This window comes from Phyllobates terribilis, unplaced genomic scaffold (genome assembly GCF_046119375.1).
Source record: "Phyllobates terribilis strain yellow unplaced genomic scaffold, ASM4611937v1 Scaffold_12__6_contigs__length_324123572, whole genome shotgun sequence".
NCBI classification, from domain to species: Eukaryota; Metazoa; Chordata; class Amphibia; order Anura; family Dendrobatidae; genus Phyllobates; species Phyllobates terribilis.
This window is the reverse complement of record NW_027362772.1, coordinates 166,028,738-166,048,544: the sequence shown is the minus strand read 5'-3', so window position 1 is coordinate 166,048,544 and position 19,807 is coordinate 166,028,738. Positions and strand designations below refer to the sequence as shown.

At 44.7% G+C, this 19,807-nt stretch overlaps 1 protein-coding gene across 2 annotated transcripts in view; it reads right to left on the bottom strand.

The window, feature by feature from the left end:
• The window catches only part of LOC141173173 (uncharacterized), a 213,610-nt gene that overhangs the window by 66,127 nt on the left and 127,676 nt on the right, over positions 1-19,807 (bottom strand). For both annotated transcript variants that reach the window (XM_073657806.1, XM_073657805.1), the window contains exon 4: positions 15,702-16,004. In XM_073657806.1, coding sequence (XP_073513907.1) covers positions 15,702-16,004 — 303 coding nt within the window. The remainder of the gene's footprint in view (positions 1-15,701; positions 16,005-19,807) is intronic.

Sequence of the window (19,807 nt, the reverse complement as noted above, 5' to 3'; positions counted from 1 at the left end):
GGGATACTCAGTGAAGAGCATCAGGAGGCACCCCAAGGCATAGGGGCTGGGACTGGCAGTAGGATGCCTTGCGGTGGACAGCCGAGCTCGATCCTTATAAAAGCTTTTTAACTGCAGCAGCTTTAGTGTACGCTACTGGAGCTGGAATTACGCGGCTGCTGGCATGAGACTTGCCCTCCAATAGATCCTTGTAAATGGATTTAAAGTGTATTCATTCAAATTAGAGAGACAATTTAAATTAAAAAGCTTAGAGCTGCCTCCACCACAGGGGGGCTCGCTCGACCCACCAGCGGACAGGCACCAGTATTGGGAGAGGGGGGCTGGCCGTCAGGGTTCACCGCGGCTCTGGCACAAACCCGGCGACGCGGAGGTGGCACGGGCAGGAGCGGACTGAACGTGTCGGCTTCTCACTTTTTGGATTTTAGAAGGGCATGACATGCCTATATCTGTGTCTCCCCCTCCTTTTACTCCTCCACCTCTTTTCTTTTCGCATGACTATATGTACTTGTCACTTTTCCTTGTGTTAGTTGTGTCTTCTGAGCAGTTTGTCAGCTTTTGGACACCTTTGAAGGTGTTTTCTATGTGTTTCTATGTGTTTTTGTTTGCCTGCCATTGGTTTTAACGGTGTTCGAAGGTGTTCGACGAACAGTTCGGCGAACACACGGGTGTTCGACGAACCGAACCGAACTCGAACACTACGGGGGTGGCTCAACACTAGTTACAAGGAAAGCTTTCGGAACAACTTAGGTGCCTAGTAGTGTTGAGCCACCCCCGTAGTGTTCGAGTTCGGTTCGGTTCGTCGAACACCCGTGTGTTCGCCGAACTGTTCGTCGAACTGTTCGTCGAACACCTTCGAACACCGTTAAAACCAATGGCAGGCAAACAAAAACACATAGAAACACATAGAAAACACCTTCAAAGGTGTCCAAAAGCTGACAAACTGCTCAGAAGACATAACTAACACATGGAAAAGTGACAAGTACATATAGTCATGCGAAAATAAAAGAGGTGGAGGAGTAAAAGGAGGGGGAGACACAGATATAGGCATGTCATGCCCTTCTAAAATCCAAAAAGTGAGAAGCCGACACGGCCAGTCCGCTCCTGCCCGTGCCACCTCCGTGTCGCCGGGTTTGTGCCAGAGCCGCGGTGAACCCTGACGGCCAGCCCCCCTCTCCCAATACTGGTGCCTGTCCGCTGGTGGGTCGAGCGAGCCCCCCTGTGGTGGAGGCAGCTCTAAGCTTTTTAATTTAAATTGTCTCTCTAATTTGAATGAATACACTTTAAATCCATTTACAAGGATCTATTGGAGGGCAAGTCTCATGCCAGCAGCCGCGGTAATTCCAGCTCCAGTAGCGTACACTAAAGCTGCTGCAGTTAAAAAGCATTTATAAGGATCGAGCTCGGCTGTCCACCGCAAGGCATCCTACTGCCAGTCCCAGCCCCTATGCCTTGGGGTGCCTCCTGATGCTCTTCACTAAGTATCCCATGGTCCCGAAGCATTTCCTTTGAAAAAATTAAGTGTCTAAACTACAGGTGGTGTAGCTTGCTTAACAGCCGGGATAATCCGCTGACTAGCAGACACTGCTACTAGGCACAAAGTATTTCCTGGGCTAGATGCAGTTAAAAATTTGTAATTAGATACTCTCGTTGGATGCTGAGAAAGCATTCCATAGAGTCTCCTGGCACGCCATATATGATTCTCTTAAAGAGCTTGGGGTAGGGGTCTAGGGGACCCTTTTATAGCCAAAATCACGGCCCTGTATCGCAATACGTCACCTAGGCTGAAGATAAATGGAACTGTAGCACCCTGAGGGCTCGGTTGCTACAGACGTATTGCACCTCACCCAGAGGTGTGATATCTCACTCTCAGGTAAGGATGGAGTGTGGATCAGGACCCGACACCTGCATGCATTACACCACATTGCCGTGGGGCAGGGCGACCAATATGCCCCTGAGATGGGCACGACAGTCCCTGTCCCTGGCTGGAGTGGGGGGAGGGAACACTGAGGAAGGGGAACCCTGTAGTGCAGGAGCAGGGAGGAAGCAGTTCCTGGGTGCATTGAGAAGGGAGTATAAAAGGTGGGCACCATCTTAGTTCAGTGCAGAGAAGTCTGAGCAGAAGTGGCAGGGAGCAGGGGCTCTGCCTGAGCTCTGCTCCGGAGGCGGGCCTAGTAACAGAGGCCCAGGCCTGCAAGAGGGAGAAGGAAGGAAGAGGAGCGGAGAAGGCTCCAGGAACGAGGAATGAAGGGATCCCAGGGGTGCGGACGGGCGAGTCGCCACCGCACGCCCGAATCCACCTGCGTGGAGGGGTCAGGCCAAAGGGGGAGACCGGTCCCCGAACTAGTGGAGGCAGGAAACGACCCTCAGCTAGAAACCGGAGGCTCTGACATTTTATGTGGCGCAGCCCCTTGCTCCACCCGCTAGGAAGGCACCACATAGGGTCAGGGAAACTGGCGCCAAGTTTACCAAGAGGAGGCCCGAGGCAGCCGGACAGAAGTGTTGGTAAGAAAGGCCAGACAAAGGACACACAAAGGGGGTCCTGTGAAGCGCTCCAAAGTTATCTGGGAGTTGTCTGAGCCCCTCACCTGGTGAGCACAGTACGACGTGGGCAGCCGTTACCTGCAGACGTGGTCTGGATAATAAGAACTGTGAGTAAAGGCCCTGAACTGCATCACTGACTCCGTGTCGTTACTGCTGCTGCCCTGCACCATCACCCCCATCCTCCGCATACACTGCCCTGAGGCTATACTCCTCCCGTGGGGAGTTATGCTACGCTCTGCTGCACCCACAACACCAGCCTTAGCGGTCTGCCCTGTAGCGGCGGTTCACTCTGACCGCAATCCACGGGTGGCGTAGTCGGACATTTAAACATCAAAACCACATAAATAGTTCCGCCACTGGTTTGACCGCCCTGAGCCACGGAACCGGATCGCCGCCACGAAGTCTACAACCACCAGCATCCACCAAAAAGGGTCCGGCTCCGGGTGTCCCAAGGCCCAGGGGGTGCGTCAGAACATTTTCATCACCTTTCACAATCACCAATGGGACAAGGCAGGGATGTCCTCTGGCCCCTCTCTTATACATCCTAGTGACGGAGCACCTGCTCTCATCAATTCGCCATAACCCCAATATTAGGTGGATTGAGGTGGGAGGCACCGAGTACAAGTGCTCTCTATTTGCTGATGATGTCCTAGTATATATCACTCAATCACATATATCCATCCCTGCTGTTATGGCTGAAATAGATCACTTTGTTACATGGTAAAATTTTAAAATCAATGCAGCGAAGTCTGAGGCCCTCGATGTCTCCCTCCCTAAATCCATATAGGATTCCATCCAGTCCAACTTTCCCTTTGCCTGGCCCTCACAGGGTATCAAATACTTAGGAATTCCTATTCATAGAGACCTCTCCCATCTATGTTATCTTAATTTTGGGCCCTTTATTGAACAATTCCATACAGACCACGGTTGGCAAGTTAGAACTGTAAGATTCACTACGTGAACCACTGGTGTTTTGTGGAAAAGCACATGTACACCGCGTTCCAAATTATTATGCAAAAAGTGTTTAGGAGTGATAAGGGAAGAATTTGTTTGTTTGTCAGTTAAACTCATTGATGGTGATGTGTGTCAGGGCTCTTTATATCACTGTAAGCAATTGCAGACACCTGTGCTAATTAGTTTGGCAGGTGTGTCCAATGAAAGGCAAGACTACTTAAGAAGGCTCTCTCACATTATTAAGCAGCCTACATTTTCTGCCAAAATGGGAAAGAAAAAGGATGTGTCGGCTGCTGAGAAGCAACAAATTGTGGAGTGTTTAGGTCAAGGCATGACTACAATCAACATTGTGCGATGATCAGGATGAAGTGTCTTGGCAATCAAGAAGTATGTAGCTGATTCACAGTACACACGTGTGCGTGCTGATAAGGGCAAATTGAGGACTCTTTCCTACAGGCAATTACGTCAGGTTGAAAGAGCAGCGGCAAAAAAGCCTTGTCATAGCAGCAGACAAGTTTTTGAAGCTGCTTGTGCCTCCAACGTCCCCCGAACAACAAGATTCAGGGTCCTTCAGAGGTTTGCAGCTGTGCATACGCCATCCTGTCGACCTCCTCTATCCACTTCACACAAGCAGAAACGGCTCCAGTGGGCCAAACATTACATGAAGACTGATTTCAAAACTGTTTTGTTCACGGATGAGTGCCGTGCAGCGCTCGATGGTCCAGATGAATGGAGTGGAGGATGGCTGGTTGATGGACACCCCACGCAAACACGGCTACAGCGCCAACAAGGAGGAGGTGGAGTAATGTTTTGGGCTGGAATCATGGGGAGAGAGATTGTCGGCCCCTTTAGGATCCCTGAAGGCGCTAAAGATGAACTCCATAATGTATGTGGATTTTCTCAAACAGCACTTCCTGCCATGGTTCAAGAAGAAGAACCGTGTATTTCACAGCAAGATCATTTTTCTGCATGATAATGCACCATCTAATGCTGCACATAAAACATCTGCATCTCTGGCTGATATGGGCATAAAAGGGGACAAACTTATGGTGTGACCCCCATGCTCCCCTGACCTCTACCCCATTCAGAACCTTTGGAGCATCATTAAAAGGAGTGTCTATGATGGCGGGAGGCAGTTCACATCTAAGCAACAGCTCTGGGAGGGTATTCTGTCCTCATGCAAAACAATTGAAGCAGAAACCATCCAAAACCTGACAAATTCAATGGACGAGAGAGTTCAGAAGCTCCTTTCGAACAAGGGGTCCTATGTGAAAATGTAACATCACCTAGAATAAAGTTTTGAGTTGAAAACTGTTTGATTTCAGTTTCTAACAACCTGCTAATGCTTATAATTTCAAAAATGACCATTTTTTTGGTCTTTATTAAAATGAAAAGGTTGATCGAAAAGTTTGGGGGATCTAAGAGTGTGGCAACCCAGTAGTCATGATTACTTCGAATTCTGACAATATGAGGGTCATGCTGCAGGTAGTGCAGCAAGAAGGCACTTATGTGTCTTGCGCATCTCGGAGCCGAAAAATTATTTTCCGGGCTAGATGCAGCTAAAAATTATTTTTAATTTTAAATCTGGTGAAGCTTATTATAGATGGCCTAATAGGATCAGTGCTGCACACTGCTACAAAGCCCAAATTATTTTCCAGTCAAGATACAGATAAACATGATTAGTAATTTGAAAGCTTAAAACGGTTGGTAGGGTGATTTTAACCAATCATCAAGCTTTTACTCTCCCCAGGATGACACAGGGGTAGAAAAGTCGTTTCGGATCCATGATTTGTTCATCTTTATGAACGTGAGTCTGTCTACATTATCAGTGGAGAGCCGCGTGCGCTTATCTGTCAGCACACCACCAGCAGCGCTGAACACACGTTCAGACAGAACGCTGGCTGCGGGGCATGACAAGATCTCCAAGGCGTAAGTGGCTAGCTCCGGCCATTTATCCAGATTGGAAGCCCAAAAAGAGCAAGGGTCCAGTGACACAGTCATGGCTTCAATGTTTACTTGGAGATACTCCTGTACCATCGTCTCTAGGCGTTGACTATGTGTCAGACTTCTTGTCTCCTGTGGCCTTGCAAAGGATGGGCTAAAAAAGTGGTGAAATGATTCCGCAAAATTGATGTTACCAGCAGATACTGTGGTTCTGTTACGGTTTGAGTGCTGAACACTTGACGGTCCCACGGTTGGCAAGTTGGAACTGTGAGATTCACTACGTGCACCACTGGTATTTTGTGGAAAAGCACATGTAAGATTCTGCAACAGTCTCTGCTGATACTCCTGCATGCGTGCATCCCTTTCTATGGCAGGAATAATTTCTGCAAATTTACTTTTGTACCGGGGATCTAACAGTGTGGCAACCCAGTAGTCAGGATTATTTCTAATTCTCACAATTCGAGGGTCATGTTGCAGGTAGTGCAGCAAGAAGGCACTCATGTGTGTTGCGCATCCAGGAGCACCAAGTCCCTGTTGTGTTGGTGGCGAGGTAACAATCATGCTTTCTTCCTCTGTCCTCTCCCCCCAACCTCGCACAACAGAAATGTGATCAAGGTCTTCCTCATCTGATGAGTCTTCCATCAGTTCGTCCTCCACTTCTTCCTGGGCTCCTGCACCTTCCTCACTAGTTTGGCTGCTACCATGCGCCCTGGTAAAATCATCTCGCCCACCCTCACATGCCTGCCGCCTTGGTGCTGCCGACCGTCTGGACCTTGCAGATGTTAGCCCTTCCGCATACAACTCCTCCTCCTCTACTTCCTCCACCTCCTCTTGTGCCACCACCTGACTCCGAATTCTGTTTAACATGTGCTCCAGCATGTAAATCACCGGAATAGTCATGCTGATAATGGCATCGTCAGCACTAAACATCTTCGTCGCCATTTCAAAACTGTGCAGAAGGGTGCATAGGTCCCTGATCTGAGACCACTCCTCCAGCGTGATTTGCCCCACCTCTGAATCTCGTTGGCCCAGGCTATACGTCAGATCGTATTGCACCAGGGCTTGTCGGTGCTGCCACAGTCGCTGCAACATGTGCAGAGTTGAATTCCACCGGGTAGGCACATCGCATTTTAGCCGGTGAAGTGGCAGGCCCAACGACTTCTGTAGAGATGTAAGTCGCTGAGCTGCGGGATGCGAACGGCGGAAGTGAGCACACAGCGACCGTGCCCTCTGCAGAAGGCCATCTAGTCTGGGATAGTGGGCTAAAAATTGCTGGACAACCAGGTTCAACACGTGAGCCATACAAGGCACGTGTGTGACATTGCCCCGGCGAAGGGCCGCACCCAGGTTTGCAGCATTGTCGCACACGGCCTTCCCTGGTTTCAGGTCCAGTGGAGACAACCATTCATGAAATTGGTTCTCCAGAGCTGACCACAACTCCTCAGCTGTGTGACTCACATTTCCCAGACATTTCAATGTAAAAACCGCCTGATGACGTTGAGCCCTACTGCCAGCATAGTAAGGAGGTGTGCAGGATCCCTTCTGCGCAGTTAGAAAGCTTGTGGCATGACCAGACAGGCTTTGGGTGCAGGTGGAAGACCGAGAGGAGGTTGAGGAGGCAGAAGCAGTGGAGGAACTTTGACATAAAGAGGATTGACGCACAACTCGTGGGGACGGCAAGACTTGGACAGCAGCCCCTTGTCCTGCTGTCACCATAGTTACCCAGTGCCCAGTCAGCGACATGTAACGCCCCTGTCCATGCCTACTCGTCCAAGTGTCTGTGGTGAAATGCACCCTGTCACACACAGAGTTTCTCAAAGAAGCGGTGATGTTGTGTGCGACATGCTGGTGGAGCGCAGGCACACCTTTCTTTGAGAAGTAGTGCCGACTGGGCATCTGGTACTGGGGCACTGCGACAGACATAAGGTCTCGAAAATCCTCTGTGTCCACCAGGCGGAAAGGCAGCATTTCTGTAGCCAAGAGCTTGCAGATGGTGAAATTCAACCTCTTAGCTTTCTCATGGCTAGGAGGAAATGGTCTTTTACTTGTCCACATCTGAGGGACCGAGGGCTGGCTATTGTGCTTAGACGGGGTTGATAAGGGTGTCCCCGGCAAACTGCCGGTCTGTGAGGAAGATGCAGGCGGACATGTTAGGTTGCCTTGATCCAAAGGTGGTGCTATCGATGTCGGACAGCGCTCAAGACCAGCTGGTGTTACCACCTCCAAAGAAAATGATGACCTGCCAATCACGCTGGCTGTTGCGGGTAAAGAGGTGGCAGGTCTGCGCCCCAAAACAGGTGTGACTGCTGTCCCCCCAGTCACAGAGGATGAAGAGGCCGCGGATGCACAAGATATGGCAGACGGTGGTTGGCCCGGCCGGCTAGGCCGCATTGTAGCACACTGAGCTTCCCACTGCAACTTATGCTTCATGTCCATGTGCCGATTCATGCATGAAGTACTCAAACTATGTATTTTTTGGCCTCTACTTAGCTTTTGCTGACAAATGTTACAGATAACACGAGTTGGGTCATCTTTATCGATCTGAAAAAATGCCCAGGCTATGCAAGGCTTAGCACCCATGCGACCTGAAGAGCCACCACGACTTGTGGTGAGAGGCAGAGTTGTGTTTGAGGATGCAGTTGTTGACGTGCTTCCAGTACTACGTCTCTGTCCAGGAAGGCGCAACCTGACCTCGTCGTCACTAGCATCTTCCTCCACCTCCTCTGCTGACCTCATCTCTTGGCTGACTGTGGGTTGACAGTAAGTGGGATCTCCGACCTCATCATCATCACCCTGTGCGTTATCACACCCGTCGTCCTCAGAGCCAACCTGTTCCTGCCCTGACAAAAAACTAAAGTTGTCGCTCCAATCAGGTATTTGAGTCTCATCATCGTCTTCCTCATTGTCTCCACCAACAGGAGTTACAGTTTGGGAATGAGGGTCTACATTATGGTCAGAACCTTCTGCGTCTGGTCCTGGATCCGATTCATAAAGATTCTGGGCATCAGTGCAGATCATTTCCTCGTCTGGATTCACAGAAGCGCTGGAGTCGACCTCTGATTCCCAGGCTATAGTATGAGTAAACAGCTCTGCAGACTCAACCATCTGTTCTACCTCATACTCAGACGGGCAGCTGGAGATTTGGGAGCTGTGAGGAAGCAAGTGCGATTTGGGTGACACCTTTGAGGACTGGAGTATTTGTGATGTTGAAGTTGATGTGGAGGAGAGCCCACTTAAAGGAGCACTTGATATCCGTTGAAGCACCTGCTGTTTTTGTGCCTCATCAGGAATTTGTAGCGATTGGCGTGGCCGTAAGAAAGGGATCTTATCACATTGTCCGCTAAAAGAAGTAGACATTTTAGTTTGGCTGGAAGATGATCTTTCTTCTGCACCTACCCCACGGACACAACCTTTTTTCCCCTTCCCAACATGCCTATTCCCCTTTCCACCAGCAGCAGGCCTTTTTCCACTCATTTTGGTGGTTAACTAATTCACAACTCTGGAGTTGTTTGCACAAAAAAACAATGGATGGTAACCGAGCAGAGCTGAGTGGCCAAACTGTGGTATTAGGCCAAAACTATTGGCTGGGTTAGATGCAGAAAAAAATTATTTTTAATTTGCAACCTGATGGAGGTCAGTATAGATGGACTAATAGACCAAGTCCCACACACCGCTAGAAGCCCAAATATTTTTTCAGAGCTAGATGCAGAAAATTTTTTTATTCAATTTGCAACCTGATGGAGGTCAGTATAGATGGACTAATAGACCAAGTCCCACACACTGCTAGAAGCCCAAATATTTTTTCAGAGCTAGATGCAGAAAAAAATTATTTTTAATTTGCAACCTGATGGAGGTCAGTATAGATGGACTAATAGACCAAGTCCCACACACTGCTAGAAGCCCAAATATTTTTTCAGAGCTAGATGCAGAAAAAAATTATTTTTAATTTGCAACCTGATGGAGGTCAGTATAGATGGACTAATAGACCAAGTCCCACACACCGCTAGAAGCCCAAATATTTTTTCAGAGCTAGATGCAGAAAATTTTTTTATTCAATTTGCAACCTGATGGAGGTCAGTATAGATGGACTAATAGACCAAGTCCCACACACTGCTAGAAGCCCAAATATTTTTTCAGAGCTAGATGCAGAAAAAAATTATTTTTAATTTGCAACCTGATGGAGGTCAGTATAGATGGACTAATAGACCAAGTCCCACACACTGCTAGAAGCCCAAATATTTTTTCAGAGCTAGATGCAGAAAAAAATTATTTTTAATTTGCAACCTGATGGAGGTCAGTATAGATGGACTAATAGAACAAGTCCCACACGCTGCTAGAAGCCCAAATATTTTTTCAGAGATAAATGAAGAAAAAAATTATTTTTAATTTGCAACCTGATGGAGGTCAGTATAGATGGACTAATAGACCAAGTCCCACACACTGCTAGAAGCCCAAATATTTTTTCAGAGCTAGATGCAGAAAAAAATTATATTCAGTTTGCAACCTGATGGAGGTCAGTATAGATGGACTAATAGAATGATGCTATGCCCAAAAGATTTTACTTCACTAGGTGCAGTAAAAAAATTGGTATTCTATACACAGGTGGTATATCTTGCAACACAGATAGGCTACTCCACTGACTAACACACTCTGCAATAGGCCAAAAAGGATTAGCTTTGCTAGATTCAGCCAAATGCTGTGAAAAAAACTTGCACAGCACTGGCACAGACCTGCCTGGCAAAAACTGATAGGAACTGATGTAACCTAGTCCTGAAAAGGACTCCAATTACAATTAGTCTTTACTCCCACAATCTATCTATTTAAGAGCACAGACCTGCTTGATAAAAGTCGTAGGAAATGCTGTAACCTAGTCCTTAAAAGGACTGCAATCACAACTATTCCCTACTCCCAAGCTATCTGTATATTTGTGCGAAAATTGGCTTGAAATTAACAAGGTATAGCGCACACAGCAACAGCGGTGCCGTCTAACACGCAGCTGCAGCAGTGAGAAAATGGTGGCGACGGGGAAAATGGCTTGGTCTTATAGGGCAAGGACATGTGACATACACTGCCAATCACACATGCCCTTGCTTGTGTGAAAAAAAGCACTTCGCTCCGTGTGTGCGCTGCTGATAGGCTGACAGATTGCACCTCCCCACTGCAAATGCGGGAAAGAGAAAAAAAAATGGAGATCTTCATTGTTCCTGCAGAGATCCATCCCCTGCCCCTCCCCCCGCCCCGCTGTACACTCAAACTGCGTATTAACATTAATTTTCATCATTACTGAGAAAAAATCCAGTTATGATTTTGGTGCACGAACAGTTATCGAACATAACCTCGAACAGCCGAATTTTTCTCAAATTGTTCGTGTTCGCCGACCGGCTCGAACACCGCCCAAAACAGCTCGAATTTGAGATTGGCGAACAGTTCGAGTAGAACAACGCTCATCTCTAGTGCCTAGTTCCCGTCCTCAGGCATGGTATGGTATAGCATGATATATGAAGAAACACAAATATATGCACACAAAGGGAAAAAAAAGGAAAGAAAAGAAGATGCATGGCATAATAAATTGACATTTAAATAAACAAACAAACTGTACTTTGAGAGTGAGTCCTTAATTGGATTAGATTACTGTTGTGAAAGTTTTATGATCCCAATATCCATGTAAGATCATAGGCCTGGTGCCCTCACTGTCTGTGGAGCAGATAACTCAGATTTTGTAGTGAAACAAAGATCCTCCTGACATATTTGTTCCTGTGTGGAGGGTGTAAAAGACCCTAATGAGTTTGTATTCCCAGACCCTTCGATGTTTTTGCGATTTAATTTAATATGACAACTTTCATATTGTTGATGTTGTGTCCTGGACCACAGAAATGTTTGGCCACCGGTATATGTTTTTTTTTATCTGTAATCGTGTGGTGACGAGACCTCATTCTTGCTCTCAGTTTCTGTCTTGTTTTTCCCACATAGAGACCCCTAATAGGACATATAGTGCACAGAAATAAGTACACCACATTGGAAGAGGAACATGTGAATGTCCCGGGAATCTTATATTCCTGCTGTGTTTTGGAATCTGTATCCTGTCTTTGGTCTCTACTTACATACCTCACACTAAAATAAATTGCAATATTTATTTTACTTGCTTACATTTCTAGAAAAAGTTGGGCTCTTTGAGTTCCTATCTGCTCCTATTCCATTCCTTTATGAGTACATTATATGGACAAATCTGTTTGAACTCCAATACATTACACCGGCAGAAGCTTTTGACACACCATTCTAAATCCATAATTGGTTCCTGGTTGCTGCTGTCACAGCTTCCACTCTTTTGGGAAGGCTTCCTACAAGATTCTATAGTGTGAGAAGTTTTGCTCATTTATCTAGAAGAAAATAAATCCAACACTGATGTTGGAAGAGAGTTTCGAGCTCGCAATATCTGTTCTAGATCCTCCCAAAGGTGTCTGATGGAGTTGAGGTGAAATAGCCAGTCAAGTTCTTTCACATTAAGCTCCCCCAACCATGTCTTCAGGAACCTTGTACACTGGGCACAGTCATGATACAACAGAAAAGGGTCTTCCCCAAACTGTTCTTACAAAGTTGGAAGCTACAATGTCTTGGTGTGCTAAAGAATTAGGATTTCCCTTCAGAGGAATTAGTGGGTCTAGGCCAACCCCATGAGAAAAAACTAAATACATGCATTTAATTAAACAAAACCCCTCAAATTGTTCATAGTCTTTAACATCATTGCCAATTCTTCTACCTCTGATTGAGCTTGCAGGGGTCATAATTTGCAAAACTATTAAACGAAATCAGCATGAGAACAGCATTGTAGCCTTCTGTACTCCAGAAGATGGAAAGAAACGTTATAAAGACACCAGTTAAGTGTAAAAGAACATTAGTGGACATTCTACTAAAGACAAGACTCTCTGCTTTAGATGTCAAGATTTCTTTAAAACCTCCTGTTGTGAATCTCTACAAGGTTAGGTCTGAAAAAAGTGTAACTTGTGGGTCCCTGTACTGAAAGTGATGGTGTGAAAGTAAATTTTTCAAAGATTGCTATACAGTAAAGGAAGAAAGCTTCTCCAAGAGTGAAATCTCTGGTGGAAGCAGCTCCAAGTGATGGGATCAGTGGGCTATTTCTACCCAGGAATAATTTATTGTGATGAGAACAGGAGACGCACGTCTCCTAATCTCCATATAGATTTACCGTTGTAAATGTCTTTTACGGGGCTATTATCATCGTCCAAACAATTCATCAACTTTATGTCTACATTGAGTAATATGGTCCACAATGCATATAAAATACATCCTGGTGAACTGCATGATATACTTCATAACAATTTATACATTATATACTGTATATATATTACCAAAGGTAAAACAAGTGACCACGGGGCAACAAAAACAAGAGTTTAAATGTAACCAACCCCACAATTACCATCTTCAATAGCAACTGATATTCAGATACTCTATTTGGACTTCACAAAACCGTCTTTTGTGGGTCATAAATTGTGCTCAAAAGTTGAACTTCATCAATTACATGATATATATATTATACTTTCATGCATGGAAAACATATCAGTTTTGCATTGTGTAATATTTATAATAATCCCATTTTACATGAAGTGCACATTACAATATACATGTTCAGTTTTGAATTGTTTTTTCACTATCAATACCATAGATATTAGTGGCATTTTAATACTTTGGATATGAATGATGCCTTATCTGTCCATCTGCTTATATTTTATACTTTAGCTCTGAATTCCAGCATCTCATGGGCTGACTAATCAATAAATTAATTATTCAATGGCTGGATGTGTTTATTTTGCTAAAAAAAAAATAGTAAGGTTAAGGTAAACGTGGAGCTAGGTCCTATCTTTATGATGAAGGATGGTTCCTACATTGGAAACACATTAAAGATTTCCATTTCCCTATAAACTCAAAATGTGATTTTAAAGACTACAATAGATTTGGGATTTTAATCCACTGTATTGAGCTGGTTCCCAAACCCATTCTGCTGACTATTGCAATGCTCTACAATGCACAGTACCAGGTTCTGCATTGGAAGGGTGAGCAGGAATTGCTTTTTAGTCTATTTTTATAATATTTCTAAAATTATTTTCACAAATAATTATAAAATCATTGATATATAAAAGTTCACCCACCCTCTTTTCCCAATAAAAAAAATTGATAATAAATAAACACATTTGGATTCATCAAGTACAGTCTGAACAAATAGTAGTCTGAACTAATAACATATCATAATATTTATCCCACACATTGAACGACAAATAGAAAATGGGATTAAAAACTTACTACTTGAAATATGTTTTACAACAATTATCAATGGAGAGGATATATTCGTCATTTGTTAAAAATAGTAATAATACCTCCCCTGGATGTAATTATATATTAATGTAATAGTTTCAGGTAGAGACTCCACATGTAGCTAAGGGCTTGACTAATAGACTAGGGCTACATGGCAACTTTGGCTATATCCAAGACCCGTATTGCGTCTCCATAGTACAGTGACAAACAAGTTGCGAAAAATTGGACCTAAGTGGGTCCTTTGCGACTTGTTTTTCACATTTGCAGTACCATTGGGGTTGCAATGCGACCCTATTCACTTATATTGCGCCGCCATATAGCGGTGACACATAGTGATCTTTGGCCGGAAAATTTTTGTCACATCAGAGCCATAGTTCTCATTTAGCCCCAGACTTATTGTTAATTATGGATATACTACATGGTGGCCTGATTCTAACGCATCGGGTATTCTAGCATATGTCTCCCGACCCTCCTTTACAATGCCCCATGCAGGAAGTCACATCCCCCGTATATAATACCCCATGCAGGATATCACATCCCCCGCATATAATGCCCCATGCAGGAAGTCACATCCCCCGTATATAATACCCCATGCAGGAAGTCACATCCCCCGTATATAATGCCCCATGCAGGATGTCACCTCTCCCCCATATAATGCCCCATGTAGGATGTGACCTCTCCCCCCATATAATGCCCCATGCAGGATGTGACCTCTCCCCCCATATAATGTCCCATGCAGGATGTCACCTCTCCCCCATATAATGCCCCATGCAGTATGTGACCTCTCCCCCCATATAATGCCCCATACAGGATGTCACCTCTCCCCCATATAATGCCCCATGTAGGATGTTACCTCTCCCCCCCATATAATGCCCCTTGTAGGATGTCACCTCTCCCCCCATATAATGCCCCATGCAGGAAGTCATATCCCCTGTATATCCATCCCTCCATAGTGCCCCATGCAGGTTCCCTATGGCCCCATACAAAAAAAAAAAATCCAATACTCACCTCCCTTCTCAGCTGCATCTCTGGACTCCAGCGTAGCCGGCATGTTGACGCTGTGCGCTGTGACCGGTCAGGAGAGAGCGCGGTGTAAAGACGTCACCGCGCCCTCTGACCTGAGATGTCACAGAGCATCAGCGTAAGACACAGGAGCTGCTGCGGAGGCACGGGGAGGGGTAAGTATGACGCCGGTGCCGGGGTCCTGATCGAGTGGGGGGAGGGACGGGAGGAGAGGGGAGGGACGGGAGGAGAGGAGAGGGGAGGGGAGAGGAGGGGAGGGGTAAGTATGACGTCGGGTGCCGGGGTCCTGATCGAGCGGGGAGAGGGACGGGAGGAGAGGGGAGGGGAGAGGAGAGGAGAGGAGGGGAGAGGAGGGGAGAGGAGGGGAGGGGTAAGTATGACTCCGGGTGCCGGGGTCCTGATCGAGCAGGGGAAGGGACGGGAGGAGAGGGGAGGGTAGAGGAGAGGAGAGGGGAGGGGAGAGGAGGGGAGGGGCATCACACTTGTCCTCGGGAGATAAGCGGCCGTAGCCGCTGATCTCCCAACGATAGCCGCATGTAGGTCAGCAGTGACTGCGGTCGGGGGACTTATGCTGTGAGTAGCCGGCTGCTTCTCCTGGCTGCATCGCCGCTGACCTCTGTGCCGCACATGAGCCGCTAACGGCCGCCATGTTTTTCAGAAATGCCGCATCGCTGATTGGCCGTGGCCGGACCAATCAGCGACCCGGGATTTCCAGGACAGACAGACAGACAGAAAGACAGACAGACAGATAGACAGACAGACAGACAGACGGGATAAGACAATTATATAGTAGATCAGCAGACACCAGAATGTCAGTGCCAGAAATCACAGAGTGCATGCACGCTGTTGTATATATGTGATCAACAGTTGACATGGTACATAGAAAGAGCTATGATTTACTTATCTCTTACCTTTACATTTTTGTGTTACTGTTGTAGGTATAACTTTTTTACTGAACAGTGATTCAATGAGATGAGATTCTACTTGTAAGGCATAAGAACATCTGTACACTGCGGTGAGATCGGGAACTCTAAATGTCCCCTCTGGGGAACTTTCGTAAACAGCCAAATCTTCAGGCAGAACTGATCCAGAATACAGAGAAAAGTGCGCTATTCTGCCCTTCTTTGGTTTGCGTGGAGTTGTGCAGTTTATTAGGACATATGTTTTTTCTGTGCCATTTTGTATACATGCAGAGATGTTCGGTTTCTTCATATCTACAAGAGTTAAAGGTTGTGGAGATATAACACATCTATGCAGCACTAAATTAAAAAATATGCAAAAAGTACAATTACGTTCCTCTAGGCTTCCTACACACACATTTTTTTTGCATTGTAATAGCAAGTGCATCCAAGGGTTAATAACAGCATTTTCACAAGCATTTTTAACTTCTTCACTCCTTGCTAATTTTCTGCTCTTTTTATTTATTATTCTTTCTTTTGTTACTTTTTCCAAGAGTTCTAATTTTTTTTAGTTTTCCATCTTTTTCCACCGACATAGCCAAATGAGTTGGAATGAGTTGTAGAGTTACATGATTCACTTTACCATGTTATGTACAGAAAACTCCAATTGGAATGAAAGTTCGAGGAAAGAAAATGCAATTCCGCCAAGTTTTTTGGCTTTCGTTTTCATGACATTCTTTTTGTGGTAAAAATGGCCCGACAACATGGCAAGTATGAATATGACAATATCAAACTCGTAAGGTATTTTTATTATTTTGTAAAAAAATAATTGTTTTTTTGACACCCTTTTTTTCACATCTGTATTTGTAACTTTTTTATTTTTTCCTCAATAGAGCTGTGTAAAGGCTTATTTTTTTGCGTAATGAATTTTAATTTTTATTGATAGTTTATTAAAAGTTTTGATCACTTTTTATTACATTTTTTTAAAAAAAAGTGTTTCAATTTTTTTTATTTTTATAACATTTACCATACTTTTTTATTTTGATGGATTAAACTTTTATGGATGGGGTGATGTAGGGTGATTTCAATTTTTAGACATCACTTTGTGCCCATGGAAGATTCAGTGCTTTGGAAAAGTATCCATACCTGTGAACTTTTTCACATTACACAGACTAACTTAAATGTATTTTATTGGGATTTTATGTAATATACTAACACAGAGTAGAAAGTATTTGTGAAGTGTAAAATGATACATTGTTTTCTAAATATTTAAAAAATATAAACATGAAAATTGCAATGCACATATAATGCATCTGGGTTTGAACCTTTGAGCCTGTGGTCTGCAAGACATAAGACCATCCGTTTCCAGTTTACAAAAAGCCTTGTGATGAGACTAAGTAGAACTTTTTGGGCTTAATGCAAAATGCTATGTTTGGTGGAAAACTGACACTGCACATCATCCTCAAAACACCATCCTCACCGTAAAACATGGTGGTGGCAGCATTATACTGCATGGAGGCTTTTCTTCAGCAAGGACAGGGAATCTTGTCAGAATTGATGAGAAGATGGATGGAGCTAAATACAAGTCACTCCTGGAGGAAAACCTGTAAGAGGCTTCAAAATAATTGAGACTGGGGCGTAAGTTCACTTTCTAGTACGATACCAACCTTATACATCCTGTCAGAGCTACAAAGGATGGTTTAGATCAAAGCACATTTATGTGTCTGAATGGCCAAGTCACAGTCCAGACCTAAATCCCACTGAGAATCTGTGGCAAGACTTGAAAATTGCTCTTCACAGATGCCTCTATCCAATCTCACTGAGCTACAGAGGGTGAAGAAGGGGCAAAAATATCTAGATGTGCAAAGCTGATGGAGACATACCTCAAAAGACTTGCAGCAATAATTGCAGCAAAAGATGGTCATTCATAGTAATGACTCAGGGGGGGCTTAATACAAATGTACGTCACAATTTTCAGATTTCTATTTTTCAAATATTTAGAAAACCATGTATCATTTCCTAAACACTTCACAAAAACTTGCTACTTAAAATTCAAATAAAATACATTAATGTTTGTGGGTGTAACTTGAAAAAATGTGGGAAAGTTCACGGGGTATGAATACTTTTCCAAGGCACTGTATATGCATCACATAGAGCCAAGGGATTAACACATAACCAGAAGAAAAATAAACAGGCAGGTTAACAGATACATTTTATCATTACTTATAGCATTGACTCAGATTAATAGCATTTGGTTTATGAATCTATATCAAAATTTAGCAAAATAAGAGTAACCGACAGTATTATTTGTTAAAGTAGTAACACAAAAAAATACCTCAGACACAAAATTTCACAAAATTATTATCCAGTCATTTTGAAAGCTGAGTATTCAACGTGGTTGCAAACTAGAGGAAGTTACTGATGTGGAGATAACACATGAAAACTGTAAATATATAAAAGAACTCAAACTTTATCTTCTACAAATGACAACAGAATATGTTATATACAGTCATTAGTGATGAGCGAGCATACTCGCAAGTACTCGGTACTCGCCTGAGCATCTCAGTACTCGAGATGCTCGGAGCTCGCCGAGTACTTGCGAGATGCTCGGGCTGATGCTCGGGTCCCCTCCCTGCATGTTTGGTGCTCTTTAGAGCGCCAATCAACATGCAGGGATTGCCTGCCACATACTGTAATGCCGTACCCATGTTGGTTGTGGGAATTACAGTGATTGGCTGGCTGCACAGCGTCATCAAGTCTATATAAGACCATGCTCGTCACAGTCACTCTGGATCAGACAGTGTAGGGAGAGGTGCTGCTGAGCTAGGGAGAGATTTGGTTGTGTATTAGGTAGTGTAGGGAGAAAACCCGTACATTACACATATCCATCTTATCAAACAGTCCTTCTGAGGACTAATCCATCTGCAGAGATATCAGGCAGGCAGGGTATATAGGCAGGCAGGCAGTGTATATAGCAGACTGCAGTCATATAGCACAAGAGCCTCCATTCCAATTCTGCCTTCTGCTGCTGTTAGATATTTCTAGACAAAGGCCCAGGTCTCAGGGACAGGAATACTTTTTTTTGGATCTTAATTCTCATTATTTGCTTAAAAAGCAATCCAGAGAACACCATTTTTCTGCGCCATTTGCTTGTTGGCACTGCAGAATACAGCCAGGTCCTTTTCATATTACAGCGCTAAAAATCCAGCTATTTAAAACTGTGGTTTGTCCGTCATACGGATCACATATAATTGCACTGAAAATACTGCCATTTCTGACCTCCATTGAAATTTTGTTTCAGTGTGTCAGTGAAGCAATTGACACCAGTTTGCTGTTAAAAATAGTTACCTACAGGCCAGGTATTTAAAACTGTGTTTTCTCCATCACACGGATCACATATACATTTTCAGAAAATACTGCCATTTCTGGCCTCCATTAAAAATTTGTTTCAGTGTGTCAGTGAAGCAATTGACACCAGTTTGCTGTTCAAAATAGTTACCTACAGGCCAGGTATTTAAAACTGTGATTTCTCCGTCACACAGCTCACATATAAGTTCGCTCCAAATTCAGTCATTTGTAGTGAGCGTGAAAGATATTGTCCTCCAATTAAAATGGGCAAGGCACGTGGCAAGGGATGGGGAACTGGATGTGATGGTGATGGTGCATGCAGAGGCCGAGGACAAGGCCGTGGGCAAGCTGAAATTGTGCCACAACAAACACCCACATCTTCTCTCCCGACCTTCCTGTCCCAATTTCTAGGGGACCGCAGAACACCACTATTGAACCCAGAGCAGTGTCAAAAGGCTGTTGGTTGGATAGCGTATAATGCTTCCAGTCACTTAGCCACCACCACCACCCTGTCTTCCACATGGTCAAGTCTCAGTAGCCATGAGTCTGGACCGCATATTCCTCATCCTGATCCTACTTCCTCCCACCATGCTGAGTGCCCAGAGACAAATGATCCTACACTTGGATACTCTGAAGAGCTGTTCACTTTTCCATTTATAGATTCGGGCCTCTCGCCCGGTCCACTTGAAGTGGGGCAAGAGGAGATCGCATGTAGCGATGACCAAATATTTGAGCAGCCACGGTCACATGAAGGCGACAGTGGGAAAGTG